Source organism: Vespa crabro, chromosome 24, assembly GCF_910589235.1.
Source record: "Vespa crabro chromosome 24, iyVesCrab1.2, whole genome shotgun sequence".
Classification (NCBI taxonomy): domain Eukaryota; kingdom Metazoa; phylum Arthropoda; class Insecta; order Hymenoptera; family Vespidae; genus Vespa; species Vespa crabro.
The window spans coordinates 1,995,567-2,009,876 of NC_060978.1; the positions used below are offsets into that span (position 1 = coordinate 1,995,567).

The 14,310-nt window shown below is 36.7% G+C and overlaps 2 protein-coding genes across 5 annotated transcripts in view; both read left to right on the forward strand.

The window, feature by feature from the left end:
• On the forward strand, positions 1 to 3,630 carry LOC124432238 (zinc finger protein 2-like). Its single transcript, XM_046980976.1, has 3 exons — positions 1 to 2,418; positions 2,530 to 2,689; positions 2,752 to 3,630. Exons 1-3 carry the CDS (start codon positions 1,040 to 1,042, stop codon positions 3,394 to 3,396), a joined length of 2,184 nt encoding a protein of 727 aa, XP_046836932.1. The 5' UTR covers positions 1 to 1,039; the 3' UTR covers positions 3,397 to 3,630.
• Positions 3,631 to 6,156: 2,526 nt separating this feature from the next.
• LOC124432288 (protein yippee-like 1) overlaps positions 6,157 to 14,310 on the forward strand; it is a 27,575-nt gene continuing 19,421 nt past the window's right edge. Inside the window, exon 1 of one of the 4 annotated variants that reach the window (XM_046981087.1) lies at positions 6,157 to 6,986. The gene's annotated coding sequence lies outside the window, so the exon portion shown is untranslated. The other 3 variants (XM_046981090.1, XM_046981088.1, XM_046981089.1) reach the window with 3 other exon arrangements.

Sequence of the window (14,310 nt, forward strand, 5' to 3'; positions counted from 1 at the left end):
AAAGTGGGGGGAAAAAAAGAAAGAAAAAGCAAAGATATAAATCGAATTATGATAGGATCGCGTTGAATGCATTTGAATATGGCGGAAAAATATCTGTCCGCGCTGCGAGCTGCAGTGCTGCCAGCACGGAAGTATACGGTGACGCTATGCTCAAGCTTCGCTCCCTCCAAAACCAGCGCGTACGTTGGCAACATTGTTTTTTGGTAGTTTACAAATAAAATGGCCGATATATGAGGCTATTTTGTATGGACAATAAAATATGGAATTTTATAAAATTAATGACGGTCGGTCGCGTACATGTGCGAGTTAATGTGGAAAAGTCGCGTCGTAAAGTACGGTAAAATATCGTGGAGTGTAAGTGAGCGTGTGGGAGTGCCGTTAGAGAAAGGTGGAGGTTGTCTTCGAAGACCCGTGGACGCCGAGAAGACCGATAGGAAGAATCGGTGAGGCGGTACGATCTAAAGAGTACCGTTGGGATCGCCGTATTAATTTCGGTGGCGCACGGTGGCGCGGCAAACTATAGAAAAACACGGCTCTAGAATAGGCGAACTCTGGTTTTGCGGGTGCACACGGGGCCCCCTCTGCCGCCTGCACCAAATTTTCGGGGACCCTCGCCTCCGCCACCCGGAGGCTGCGTGCGTCGGAGCCAGAGGGGTCGAAGCGCGCCAACACAGAATTTCGAACCATTTACATATCTTATGCCACGCATGACCATCACGAGGTCTTGATAAGACCCTTGGTGCTCCTTTATTACATATTACCTTGTGACTGTCTAAAAGTACTTTCAATGTTTCTAGTATTACTCATATAAGTGACCGGTTAGATCCTACTCAGACAGATATGTTACCCAAAGCATGTAATCAAGAAGAAGAAAGAGGAGTGTGACCGGTAGGTTGACTTAGACCCAATCAAAATATTTCCATCCGATCAATTTGTCATAGTGGAGAGAATTTGTACAGAGGATGCGTTGACAGAGACAGAGAGGCCTACCGATATAGCCTCCAGCCAAACCAACCCCTCCATTGTTACCCTTGCAAATATGTGTACAACCCCTGGCAACGCCGGAGCAGGATTCGGGTATGCCTGGTCCTTTGGTGGGCCTGGTACCGAAACCCGAGAGAACGCACAGAGCGAGCTTGCTACAAATATTAGTTACGCTGTTAATAACAATCAGGACCAAGGTTCCAGTCAAAAGATACAAGTCGATATCAAACCAGCAAAAAACGTTAATAGTGCTCATCGCAGACCTATGTTCGCTATGAATGAAAGTTGTCAACAAACTCCTACTACCCACCACGGTCACACAGGAGCTCATAATCAAACACATGGTTCTCATGTTCGCACTAAAAAGCATCATGATGTTTTCCCATTGAATTGTGAAAAGGGAGGTTGTCAGTGTGATGCTTCACAACCAACGCCTCCACCTTCTCTATTTTCAAACACCTTAGTTTTTACCACAGCTGATAAGCATGCCATGAGTAAGCATTTCATGACACCGCTTGGACCTTTGCAGCTTACTGCAGAAGAGTGCAATGAAATTTTAATGAAAAGGGCAGCAGCTGCATCTAATCAAGCAAACTCCAATAACGTTACTACCAGTCAAACGGATGGCACAGCTCACTTTGGACACGTCTTGACTCATGTAAACACTACTCAAATCGAGACTAAAGTTAAGCAACAGCAAGATATGGGGAGCCAAGTTCGTGTACCTAAGGAAAGACCATATTCCTGTTCTGAATGTGGGAAGTCATTTCTACTGAAGCATCATTTAACCACACATGCAAGAGTACACACAGGAGAGAGACCTCATATATGCGTTCATTGTGGCAAGAGTTTCGCTCACAAACATTGTCTTCATACCCACTTGCTCTTACACAGTGCGGAAAGACCTTATCAATGTCGAGAATGTAAAAAGTCCTTTACGTTAAAACATCACCTTGTAACACATACTCGGGTACATACAAGAGAGAGGCCATTTGTTTGCCAGGAATGTGGAAGAGCGTTTCCTCTTAAACGCCATTTAGTCACTCATAGTAAATTTCATTCTGGAGAAAGGCCATTTGTTTGCGAAGAATGTGGAGAATCCTTTTCGCAAAAGGATCATTTAACAATGCATTCGCGCTTCCATGGCAGTTTACATCCATTTGTTTGTCATGATTGTGGGGCTACGTTTCAAAGGAAGTTTGAACTAGTAAACCATGGTCGGTTACATGGTAGGATTCCACATTCGTGTACTGTTTGTGGTAAAGAATTTTTACAGAAGAGAACGCTATTAGCACACATGCGTTTACATACAGGAGAAACACCTTTTGCTTGCACCGTTTGTGGAGAGGCATTCCCGCGTAAAGTAGATTTAGTTACGCACTCCAAGATTCACAATAACAATACGAGTACAGATGAAAAGTCTCTTACGTGCAGGTACGTCAGATGCATAAATGACAACAGAAAGTGTCAGAAAAATTAAGATTGAGCCTTGCGCATAGCCCTTGCGAAGGTAACACATCGATAACATCAAGTTTATTATTTCAGGGAGTGTGGATTAGATTTTCCAAACAGAGAAGCCCTTACCTTACACTTAAGGCTACATTCTGGTGATCGAACATTAGTAACGGATTTATGTGGGTTAGCAGCTGCCTTCCAACAAACTCCTGGACACTTCCTAACTCCAAATACTCCTGGAACCCACCAGGTAATTGCCTATACTCGTTTTTCGGAAAGGTATCACGAAAACTAAGTAATAAATATTTCCAGATGAATGGACCTATCGGAACACCCGGTGTTAGCCATATGCACGGTGCAACGCAAACATCGCCACCAGTTGGTTCGGGTCCTAAACCAAAACCACATATCTGTCCGGATTGTGGCCGCGGATTTGCTCAAAAGCATGGACTGTCGCAACATCAACGACGCCACACGGACGGCAGTTGTCATATAAGGTCACACGTGTGTGACAAGTGTGGAAAGGCTTTCTTCCAGAAGAATCATTTGTTATTACATCAACGTCAGCACATGGATCCTCCGCCGAGTATACTTCGGCAACAACAAAGACAAGCGGCACAAGCCGCCGCTCAACAAGCTCAACAGCAACAGCAAGCCCAGCAACAGCAGCAGGCGCAGCAGCAGCAGCAGGTCCAGCAGCAACAGCAGGCGCAGCAGCAGCAGCAGGCGCAACAGCAGCAGCAGGCGCAACAGCAACAGGTTCAACAGCAGCAGCAGCAGCAGCCACAGCAACAACAACAAACGTGTACCGTCGATACTAAAACAATTCAGTTGCAAGCAATACAGCAACAAGTTCAACAACAAGTCCAGCAACAGGTACAACAGCAGCAGCAACAGCAGCAACAACAAGCGTGTTCCGTGGACACAAAAGCAATACAGTTGAATGTCACCATGTGAGACGGTTTAAAGCGAAGGGACTGGAAAGTCCCCGGAACAATAGCACTCCCAAATGCGCACCCTGCTGCCACCCTCTGCACGCACTTCTCTTGTACTAACATTACATACTAGATATATTTATTATCTATAGAGTCGAGTACGAAGTAATCAATTTTATTACAAGAGTATATATACAAAGTATACATATTATTATATTCTAATAATGTAAGGCTTGTAACAAGAAAATAAAAATAACCATATATTAGTGTTTTACATATACTTTATATATATACATATATATATATATATATATAAATATATATATGTATATATATATATATATATATATATATATATATATATATATCATTTAATCTAGATATAAAAATGAAACTAAACAAATTAGTTGCCTTAACGAGAAGAAGAATTTTAATGAATATATTAACTATCGTTTGCTGAATTTCTTTTTCATTTACTTTTACTTACGTAGGACGTCACTCTTTATAAGAAAATACATATTGAATAAACAAAGATAAAAATAAGTCCGTTATGTGTTGCTGCTTTGAAATACTGCTTTGTTGTTATTCTCCATGCTAGGAACGTTCGGAAGTGAGAGGAAGAAAATATATTGAATGTGAGAATGCAAATGCGAACCTTAAAGAAAAAGAAAAAAGAAAAAAACTAAAGGTTTATAGACACACGAGAGAGAGAGAGAGAGAGAGAGAGAGAGAGAGAGAGAGAGAGAGAGAGAGAGGGATAGTATGAGAGAGAAAGAGATGGGGTGAAAGAAAGGAGAAAGAAAAGAAGAGGGTGGCAGGCATAGTGCAATTGTTGCGTTAATTGTTACGCATTAATACGAAATTGTGAGTCGCTGTTCAAAGTGACCAATTCGTTCGATTACGCAATCGTGACAAAGTTTTTAATCAAGCTATCGATTTTTTAAGGGGAGGGGAAAGGAAGAGGAAGAAGCGTCGGCAATACACATAGACAAACCACCAGTGATTTCTATACGCTAAAAAAAAAAAAAAAAAAAAAAACAAAAACAAACAAAAAGAAACAAACAATTCGGAACAGGAAAAATATTTTATATATAAATGGCCAATTAACTTTTGTCTGTTTATTATGTGTTCCTTGGATTTTTTTTTTTTTTTGTAGTCTCTTCCCGTACTTCATACATTCTTGACTTTGATGTTTTCAATATTCAATATATGTATATATATATATATATATATATGTATCTATGTATGTATGTATGTATGTATGTATGTATGTATGTATGTATATGTATATATATATATATATACACATAATTTTTTTTTCCTTCTATTTGGTAATACAATATACGCGAAGTGCGTCTAAAAAAAAGTTTTCGCAAAATACCCAGCTTAGCAGGATTTTGTAATAGAATGTGATTTTAGACTTGTCAAAAGAATTGTAATATGTAATAGAATTGCGCAAAAAAAAAAAAAAAGAAAAAAAAAGAAAAAAAAACCACAAAAAAAAATATGCGAAGAAAAAGTACGAATAAAGGTAGCTTTCCTATGTAGTTTTAACATTCACGCATGCTTCTTTTCCAGAACGAACGTGCCTCATTGAGGAAAGAGAGAAAGAGAGAAAGAGAGAGAGTATCGTAAACCGATACGCGTTTTCATGAATAGAACGGATTAATTATTATTAGAGTAGTAGAGTATAGTTGGTAGTAGAGGTAGTAGGTATAGTTAACGGTAGATCCTTTGAAAAACGTACTTATTAAAGCAAATAACGATGATAAGATTTCATCTCTTGGAAAATTACAAATATTTTATTATACTCCACGCTATACGTTCGCGAGTTTATCTCATTTCAATCGTTTAAGGATTTTACGGATTTACTTTGCGAATTGGACTTAGCTTATACGCAAATTATTATTTCTGGTTATATTTTTTTTTTCCTTCGTTTTTTCTTTTTTTTTTCTTCCCCGTTTTTTTTCCTTCAAAATCATTAACGTGATTTTTCAAGAGATTCATCGGTTAAGTTCATCCTTAACAATTCTCACTTGAGCGGGAATATATTTCTAATTTTGAACGTCATCGAGGATCGAAAGATAAAGCAAAGAGCGCACTATCAAAACTCTACATACATACATATTCCTGTGCGCTTACCAAGTATATTAACGAAAGAAAATGTAAAGGAGAAAGGAAAAAAAAAGTTAAAGACGTTTCATTCGAGCCAACTGATAATAAAATAACGAAACGATTATGACGACAATTCTTGATACCGCATACGATACAATGGAAAAGTAATACCAGTTTATCCGATCTTAAGATAAGATCCGGAATATAAGTAATAACTTTATCTACGAGGAACTCGCATTAGAAAATTGATCATCGAAAAAATTGTACGAAGGAAAGAAGAGAAGAAGAGAACAAAAAAAAAAAAGAAAAGAATTAATAGTAATTCATACACGAACGATCATGCGAAAATTTTTATAAAAACAGATTGAAGAAGGGAATTCTTTGAAAGAGAGAGAGAGAGAGAGGAAAAAAAGAGATAAAGAAAGAAAGAAAAGTACGGATTGCATTGCAAACGGGGCCAAAGGGGAAAGAGAAAACGCATATCGGCGGACAGGCGGGAGGGAGGGGGGAAATAAAGAAAAATATTGTCCGAACACGAGCAAGACAAAAGAAACGAAGAGAGAGACAGAGAGAAAGAGAAAAGATATGGATGGATGGATGAAAGGTTATACGAAGAAGAAGAAAAAACAGTTGGATAGGAAGAAGAAAAAGAGATAGAGAGATAGAGAAGAACGTAGAAGAAATGGGAAGAAAAGGAAAGCGCAGTCTGGTGAGAAAGAAGGAAAACATGAATTGAATTAAGAAGAGACGACAGCGCCACGATACGAACTAACGGCAATGTCCGGAAATTGTATACGGGCTTTAATATGGCGCATGCGCGTTTAAGAGATATTTCTCTCTTATACCATCATCACCACCACCACCTACCATTACCATCACCACCACCAGCACTACCACCACCACCACCACTACTGTCGTCGCGTTGTCGTGCGCTGTCCCGCCGCCTGCGGACGAACCGAAATAAATCGAACGCGACGCCGAGTCGATCAGCAGCGGAGTAAAGGTGCTACTACGCTACTACGGTGGACGCGACCGTTTTTCGCGTTTAGTGATGATCAGGACGAGCCGTTCTTGTTTTCGTCGACGTTGTTATTCGTGGCATTGCGTTAAAACGAAATAGCGTGCCACCCACAAAAGAATAAAATCAAGAGAGACGCGCGAACGCAACGTTAACCAACGATAAATAAATAAATAAATAAATAAAATAAATAAACAAACAAATAAATAAATAAATCTCTTACTGAGAATTATTCTGACAAAATAAGAGAGAAATAATAAGAATAACAAGCAAGTGAAGAAGAGAGGGAGGAGAAGGAGTAAGAAAAAGAAGAAGAAGAGAAAGAAGAGGAAGAAAAGGAGGAGGAAGAGGAAGAAGAAGAAGAAGAAGAAGAAGAAGAAGAAGAAGAAGAGGAGCTAACTAACGAACGAACGAACGAGAAGGAACGAGGACACGCGCTTCGTTGCTCGTCGCTGTCGCGGCCACGGATGCATATGGAGGTGCGTAATGTTCCTCGGGGAAAATAGAGAGAGGAAAAAAAAGAAGGATATCGTTTACGAAGGGAAAACGGGGCGAGAGAGAGAGAGAGAGACAGAGAAAGAAATAACAACGACGACGAGTCGATTATGACTAAGATTAGGACTATGACAACGACGACGACAACGACGAGGACGACTATGACAACAACAATAACAATAAAATAAAGAGTATAACTATTCTTTCGATTATTTCTATGTATCGTTCTCTCTCTTTCTCTCTGTCTCTCTCTCTCTCTCTCTCTCTCTCTCTCTCTCTCTCTCTGTCTGTCTGTCTTGTCTGTCCGTGTGTTTCTCTCTTTTTAGTTATGAACTTCTTTAGACGAAAAAAAAAATTTACATATATATTGATGAATCCCATCGTATACGATATAATATATATATATATATTGGAGACGTCATAATCCTAGTCGAACTACTACTACTACTACTACTACTACTACTACTGCTGCTGCTGCTGCTGCTGCTGCTGCTGTTATGGTAGTGTCGATCAGTTCGACAAATGAATCGGTTTAGACGCTCATGTAGCAGAGAGCGTCCACGAAGCGCGATTATAACAGCCCCGTACGTACATACGTGCGTTATGTCTCTCTCTCCAACTACGCAATACCTTTTGCTTTTCTTTTTTTTTTAGATACTTTCTCTCTCTCTCTCTATCTCTCTCTCCTCCATTTTTCTTTTAGGAAGCTTCAGAAAGGACAACAAATATGTGTGTATATGTATATATATATATATACACACACACAAATTTCATTTAATATGATCGTTCGTACTCATAAGTTTTCTTCGTCTTAAAAATGACCAAATGTTTTCATCGTGACTTATTCTCTTTCTCTCTTTTTATATATATATATATATATATATATATATATATATATATATATATGCTTTTCTATGCGCGCATCGAATTGTGTGCGCGGTACATAGCCTTTGTGTACGCTCTCAGCTGACGCTCGCGGCCACCGTCAGCTGCCCGAGACTAGCGAGAGTGAGAGAGAGAGAAGAGAGAGAGAGAAGACTCACGTCCAGGGCCGTCGCCTCCCTTTGCAACTCGTTTTACCGTTATCATCTCGCGCTCGCGTTTATTCTTATATGTGAGAGGGAGAGGGGAGAATTATTTTCCTCTCTTTTTCTTTTTTTTATATTAAGAATAAAAAGAAAAGAAAAATATAGAAAAAATAATCTCCGAAACGATATTATTACTCGTTCTTATATTACGATCTACCTATCTCTATCCCTCCTCTTTCTCTCTTTCTCTCTCTCTCTCTCTCTTTCTCTTTTCTTCTTTTCTATCTGTCTCTGTCTATCCTCTGTTATATTCTTTAAGTGCCTCTTGCCACAATCTACATACTCTCTCTGCGCCCACGTCTGTATGTGTTTTTGTAATGTGTATGTGTGTGTACGTGCATATACGTGCGTGCATGCTTCTTCTCCCACATATATATATATATATATATATATATGTATATATACATCATGAACCAACGCAATCTGCCATCTAACCAAACTCGACTGTCACGTCCGCACACGTGCGTCTTTTGCTTCAAAATATATATGAATTATGTGATAGAGAGAGAGAGAGAGAGAGAGAGAGAGGAAGAAAGAGATAGATAGATAGAGATAAAGAAAATTAGAAAAGAAATAGAAAAAGATAGGAAGAACGAATAGTTCTTATTTTCTCTTTCTCTCTTTCGTTTCATGTTGATCCTTCATGAGCGTGCGCTACGATCCCCACGGAAGTGCAATGCTCTCTCTTTCTCTCTCTCTCTCTCTCTCTCTCTCTCTCTTTCTCTCTCTCTTTCTCTCTCTCTTCTTGCTACGCCTTTCGATCTTAACGCTCGAGGAGATACTTGACCGGGTGGAAGAAAGGACTCGTTTTGATACAACTCGACGACGACGACAACGACGACACTCGAAAATCATTCCTCGGATATATCACGATTATCAAAAATTTCTATATATATATATATATATATATCGAGGAAATCGTAAAGTGCATTTAAACTTTCATTATGATAAAAATATTTCTCTTCGAATTTAATCGAACGAGATCATTATTGTCGTAGGAACGTATTGTCTCCTCGTACGAATGAAAGATGGCGTCGAATGGGGAAGGTCTGAGATAAAAAAAAAAAAAAAAAAAAGAAAAAAAGGGAAAACGTGAAAGGTACAATCCCATTCGATTTTATTTTCGTCAGAGATGAAGAAGAAAGAGAGCAAAGTTTTTTTCTTTTCTTTTTTGTTTTTTTTTCCTCCCCATTTTTCTCTATCTCTTTCTGTAAATTGCAATTTTCTTATTGTTATTATAATATATGCAAATTTTTATGAGAACAATAATTAACCGTAAACGTTCTACGAATATCATGAATTTAACGTTGGCAATGTCATACGATGAATGATGATAAAATCCAACGCCCCGCGTATTATTGTTTTGTACACACGCCACAGCTGATTCGAAACGGCGCGTCGTAAAAACATCAGGGAGCGCTGTTATCAGTGTTTCTATCTCTCTCTCTCTCTCTCTCTCTCTCTATCTCTCTCTCTCTCTCACTATCTCTATCTCTATCTCTATCTGTGCGTATGTGTGCGTGTGCGTGTGAATGATGTGTTTTCGTAATATGTAGGAAGAAAAAAGAAGGCGCGTGTGTTTTCACGATTATGATTATTCTTCGTCAATTCATATTTTGATTTTGACTTATATTATTTTTCTTTTTCTTTCTTTTCTCTTCTTTCCTTTATCGTTTTGATTTTTCATCACGCTTCCCTCCTTCTTAAGGATCCTTCGAGAAAGTCTTTTGCAAATTTGCAAATGTCTCGACGTTTCGTTTCTCCATTTTTTTCTTCTTCTTCTTTTTTTTTTTTTTATACATATATTTTTTTCTTTTATTTTATCCTTATTTCTTTTGTTTTCTTTTTTGATCGATAATATAAATGAAAAATGAAAAATGAAAAATGAAAAAAAAAAAAAAAGGAAAGACAGAAAGAAAAAAAGAAAGATTAATATTAACAACAGCAAAAATTCTTACGTTTACAAGGAAAATATCAACGATTGGGTAAACAACGTCTGCATCGTAAGAAAAAAAAAAAAAAAAAAAAAAAAACAAAGAAAAAAAGAAAACTAAAGAGAGAGAGAGAAAAGAAAATATATCGATATACATAGTGGATCGGTGGGGGGAGAGAGGGCCAGGTCACGCGTAGCCGCGTCTCGTTTCGTTTCTACCAAAGGAGAATGAGAGAATTGGTGGGCGGGGCAGGAGGGAAGTGGGGGATGGTAACGACGAGGAGTAGAGACCATGGTGGAAGAGAGGGATCAGAAAGAAAATGAAACGGGTACGACGAGGAGAGTGGTTGAAGGACGATGACCCGAATTAACTAAACTCAAAGCCGTGTAAGCGCTGCGCTCGTTCCACTCTTTGCCCAGATATATATATATATGTGTGTGTGTGTGTGGTGTGTGCATGCGTGTGTGTGTATGTGTGTTTATTTAAAGTTGCACACCGTTCGCGGTGTGAGAAAGAACGCGTGCTTCGAACACTCTTCTCCTCCTCCTCCTCCTCCTCCTCCTCCTCCTCCTTCTTCTTCTTCTTCTCTTCTCTTCGTGGTGCCTTGCAGAAAACACGAAACGAGAAATTTATCGTTGAAAACATCGTTTAAACTAGTCTTTTTTACTTTCGACTTTCCTTTTCCATGGAACGCACCCGCGTATCCCACACATGTATTCATGCATACATACATGCATGCATGCATATATATATATATGTATATATATATATATATGGTATGATGTTTGTGTGTATACACGGTGTTCGAAAATAACAAGAGCTTAGAAAAATATTCTTTAAATTGTGCTTATGGGAAATATCAAACAATTAGAAAAAGAAAAAAAAAAGAAGAAGAAGAAAGCTGCAATTTCGAATAGGACGTATGTGTTTAAGATAATCTTTTTTTACTTGGATAGGTTTCTTTTATTTTTCGAAATATATATTCCATTTATTTTTGTATATATGTCTATATATATCTCGTGATGACGAGTAATATATATAGTACGCATATGCTATATAGCATTATATTTATTATATTTATTTTTTTTCTCTTTTATGTATTTATATTAAATCAAATATATCGTAGGATTACGAAACGCCATATTTGAATTAAATCAATATTAAAGTGGAGAATTAATTTAAAATATTTCTATGTGTAGCCTATGATGATTTGTTTATAAAAGATTATACGATACTAATACGCAGTTTCGAATATCTCGTCGCACAATCCTCTGCGTCATTTTTTTTTTTTCTTTTCCTTTTTTTTTTTTTGCATTGACATTGATAATATAATAATAATATACTTTGCGTAATATATGTATATAATGGCAGAGTTTATTTTTTATTTAGCTGAATTGCCTCTTCTTTGTATCTCATATATTTTTGATTATATTTTTCAGTAAAAAAGATATCAGTATGTCTCAATAATATTTGTATCTGACCAATCCAATGATAATAATATTTTCGTCTTCATTATTATCTCCAAATAATAAGATCTACGAAAAATGCTTTGTTGCAAGTTAAAGAAGATTCTCAGTTAATTTGTTATATCATTTTATAATAATAATCCCACACATACACACATACACAAATAAAAACCATCTATTCTTTTAATACGAATCACTTTCACTTTTTATAATTAACATATGGAATATAAATATAAATTAATACCCTAGCAACGAGAAAGTTGCCATTGACAACAAGTAAGTTTTTTGTAATATGCTTCTAAATAGATATTATTAACTTATCACATGTTTATTATAAACAAATAAACATTATCGTTATATGATAAAATTTCGTTGTTTGTGAGTATAAGCAAGACCGGATACGTAATTACTTTTATTATATTATATATGTAACTTGGGAAAATATGATGGATAGTACTCTTACTAATATCATTATAATGATTACAGGTGTATATATTGCATAATATATTTCTAATTAATATGTCAAGAATATGTCAATATACATATGCAATATATATCCAATATATATATATATATATATATATATATATATATATATATATCTGATAAATACTTGTGTTAATGTATATTATATTATTATCTTCATATATATATATATATATACATATTATTTATTTATACATTTAATTATTTATTTATTTTATAAGTTTCTCTAAATGGGACGTAACATATATAGATGTTATCACTATCTAAAATCTTACATTACACTTTAAATATTTAATATTAATATTGTAAGTGCTTCACTCGCAGCAATACATTAATCATGATTTATACTTTTTTGCTACTCGCCAGATAAATGTATATACACATATACACACACTATATATATATATATATATATATATAAGTGTGTGTATCCATATATCACTATACATATGAATATATATATACAATCGTATATGTGTGTGTATATATACACGTTCGACATATACACACCATCCGATTATATTTTAGTAGAATCGATTAGAATTGGCGGGTCGCATCGACCTGTTGGACGAATAGGGGGTTTACAGCTGATTGGACTGTCAGCTGTCTCTCTGCGAGATTCTCCGCAGAGTCGCTGAGCTTCCTCCTCCTCCTCCTCCTCCTCTTTTTCTCCACCTCCACCTTCTTCTCCTCCGTTACTCCTATACATCTTGCACAAAGCGCACACTCCCCCTCCCTCTCTCTCTCTCTCTTTCTTTCTTTCTTTCTCACTCTCACACTCATCTAGTCTTACCCGGTGCTGCTACTGCGCGCGCGCACTTCTTCTAGGCTCTAGCACGTTACGGCTTGCACGCGTCGCCCCTCAACGACTCAGAGTTCCTTTTAGGTGGGGGGGATTGAGGGGCAGGGGTATAAGACGTGACGTCACTGCTAGACAGTTCGTGGCCGCCTTTGTTCGACACGGTCGGCCACAAAGAGCAGGATAAAGAGACGCCGCGCATGACGCCAGACTCGAGGCGGGGGAGATAGTTTGTGCGTACTCTTTCTCTCTCTCTCTCTCTCTGTGTGTGTGTGTGTGTGTGTGTGGTTTGCGCGCGCGTGCGAGCGCACTTTCACGAACCGAGAGAAACGCAATTAGACGGTTTCCTTGCAGAAATTTATACGATTTGATGGTTTGTCTCTCTCTTTCTCTTTCTCTCTCTCTTTCTCTCTCTCTCTCTCTCTCACTCTTTCTTTCCTTTCTTTCATTTATTTATTTAATTCTTTATTATTTCATCAACTTATAATATAGGTTATAAACGAGTTTCGTTCTCGTAAAATCGATGTATATATATATATATATATATATATATATATATATATATATAAACGAGATTAATTTATTTATGTATATATATCTCTTCCTCTTAGCTAAAGTATACAAAGTGAATGCCACATTCGTAATACAAACCACGTTATCGATGGATAGGTATACTAATATTAGATTTCTAAGTACAGTAGATTATACTGTTCCTTTTAGCTTAACACGAAAGATGAATATATATATATATATATATATATATATATATATGTATATGTATTTACATAATATACATACATATGTCTACTATGTACGTATGTATCTATATATATTTCGTATGTATTTATTTATGAAATGTACTTACATGTCGATTCATCATTTAACCTAACCTATACATGTTGTGATGCATAGTAGAGTTTCACCGTCACCTTGCACGTAACGATTTTGTTTAAAGTGTGTGTGTGTGTGTGTGTTTTTATGGTTTGTGTGTGTGTGTGTGTGTGCTACGAAGTAATCGAAGAATAAGTAACAGTAATACTTTCTACTTACATCAATGTAATGTCATAATTATTCGATGAGGATAGGTTACGAATAATATTTACATTTCGTCAAATTCTAATGTATCTTAGGGGTTCTCCGTTGAACTTTTAGATGAGGTCAGTTCTCTTCGATCAAAATCTTAAACATATATATATATATATATATATATTTGCCATGTGTATGTATGTGTATATATATATGTGTGTATGTATGTATGTATGTATGTATGTATGTATGTATGTATGTATATATATATATATTTGCAAGAAATAGAGCGTGAAGAACCCGAAATAAGCATTTGGTGGAAAAATAGGGGATCGAAATATTCGCGGTTGACGACGATAGTTATTTTTATAATATTCTCTTAAAATAATATATATAAAAAAAAAAAAAAAAGGTCGATTTCTTTTCTTTTTCCTTTTTCTTTTTTTGTCGCGTGCAGTGAACACGTGTTCATTAAAAAAGAAACAAGGAAATCAGAAATAACGTGCACG

Bases quoted from the DNA above. Each gene is read 5' to 3' on its own strand.
- LOC124432238 (XM_046980976.1), top strand. From the start codon at position 1,040: ATGTGTACAACCCCTGGCAACGCCGGAGCAGGATTCGGGTATGCCTGG. The intron at 2,419-2,529 runs GTACGTCAGATG...TTATTATTTCAG, and splicing joins GAAAAGTCTCTTACGTGCAG to GGAGTGTGGATTAGATTTTC. The intron at 2,690-2,751 runs GTAATTGCCTAT...AAATATTTCCAG, and splicing joins ATACTCCTGGAACCCACCAG to ATGAATGGACCTATCGGAAC.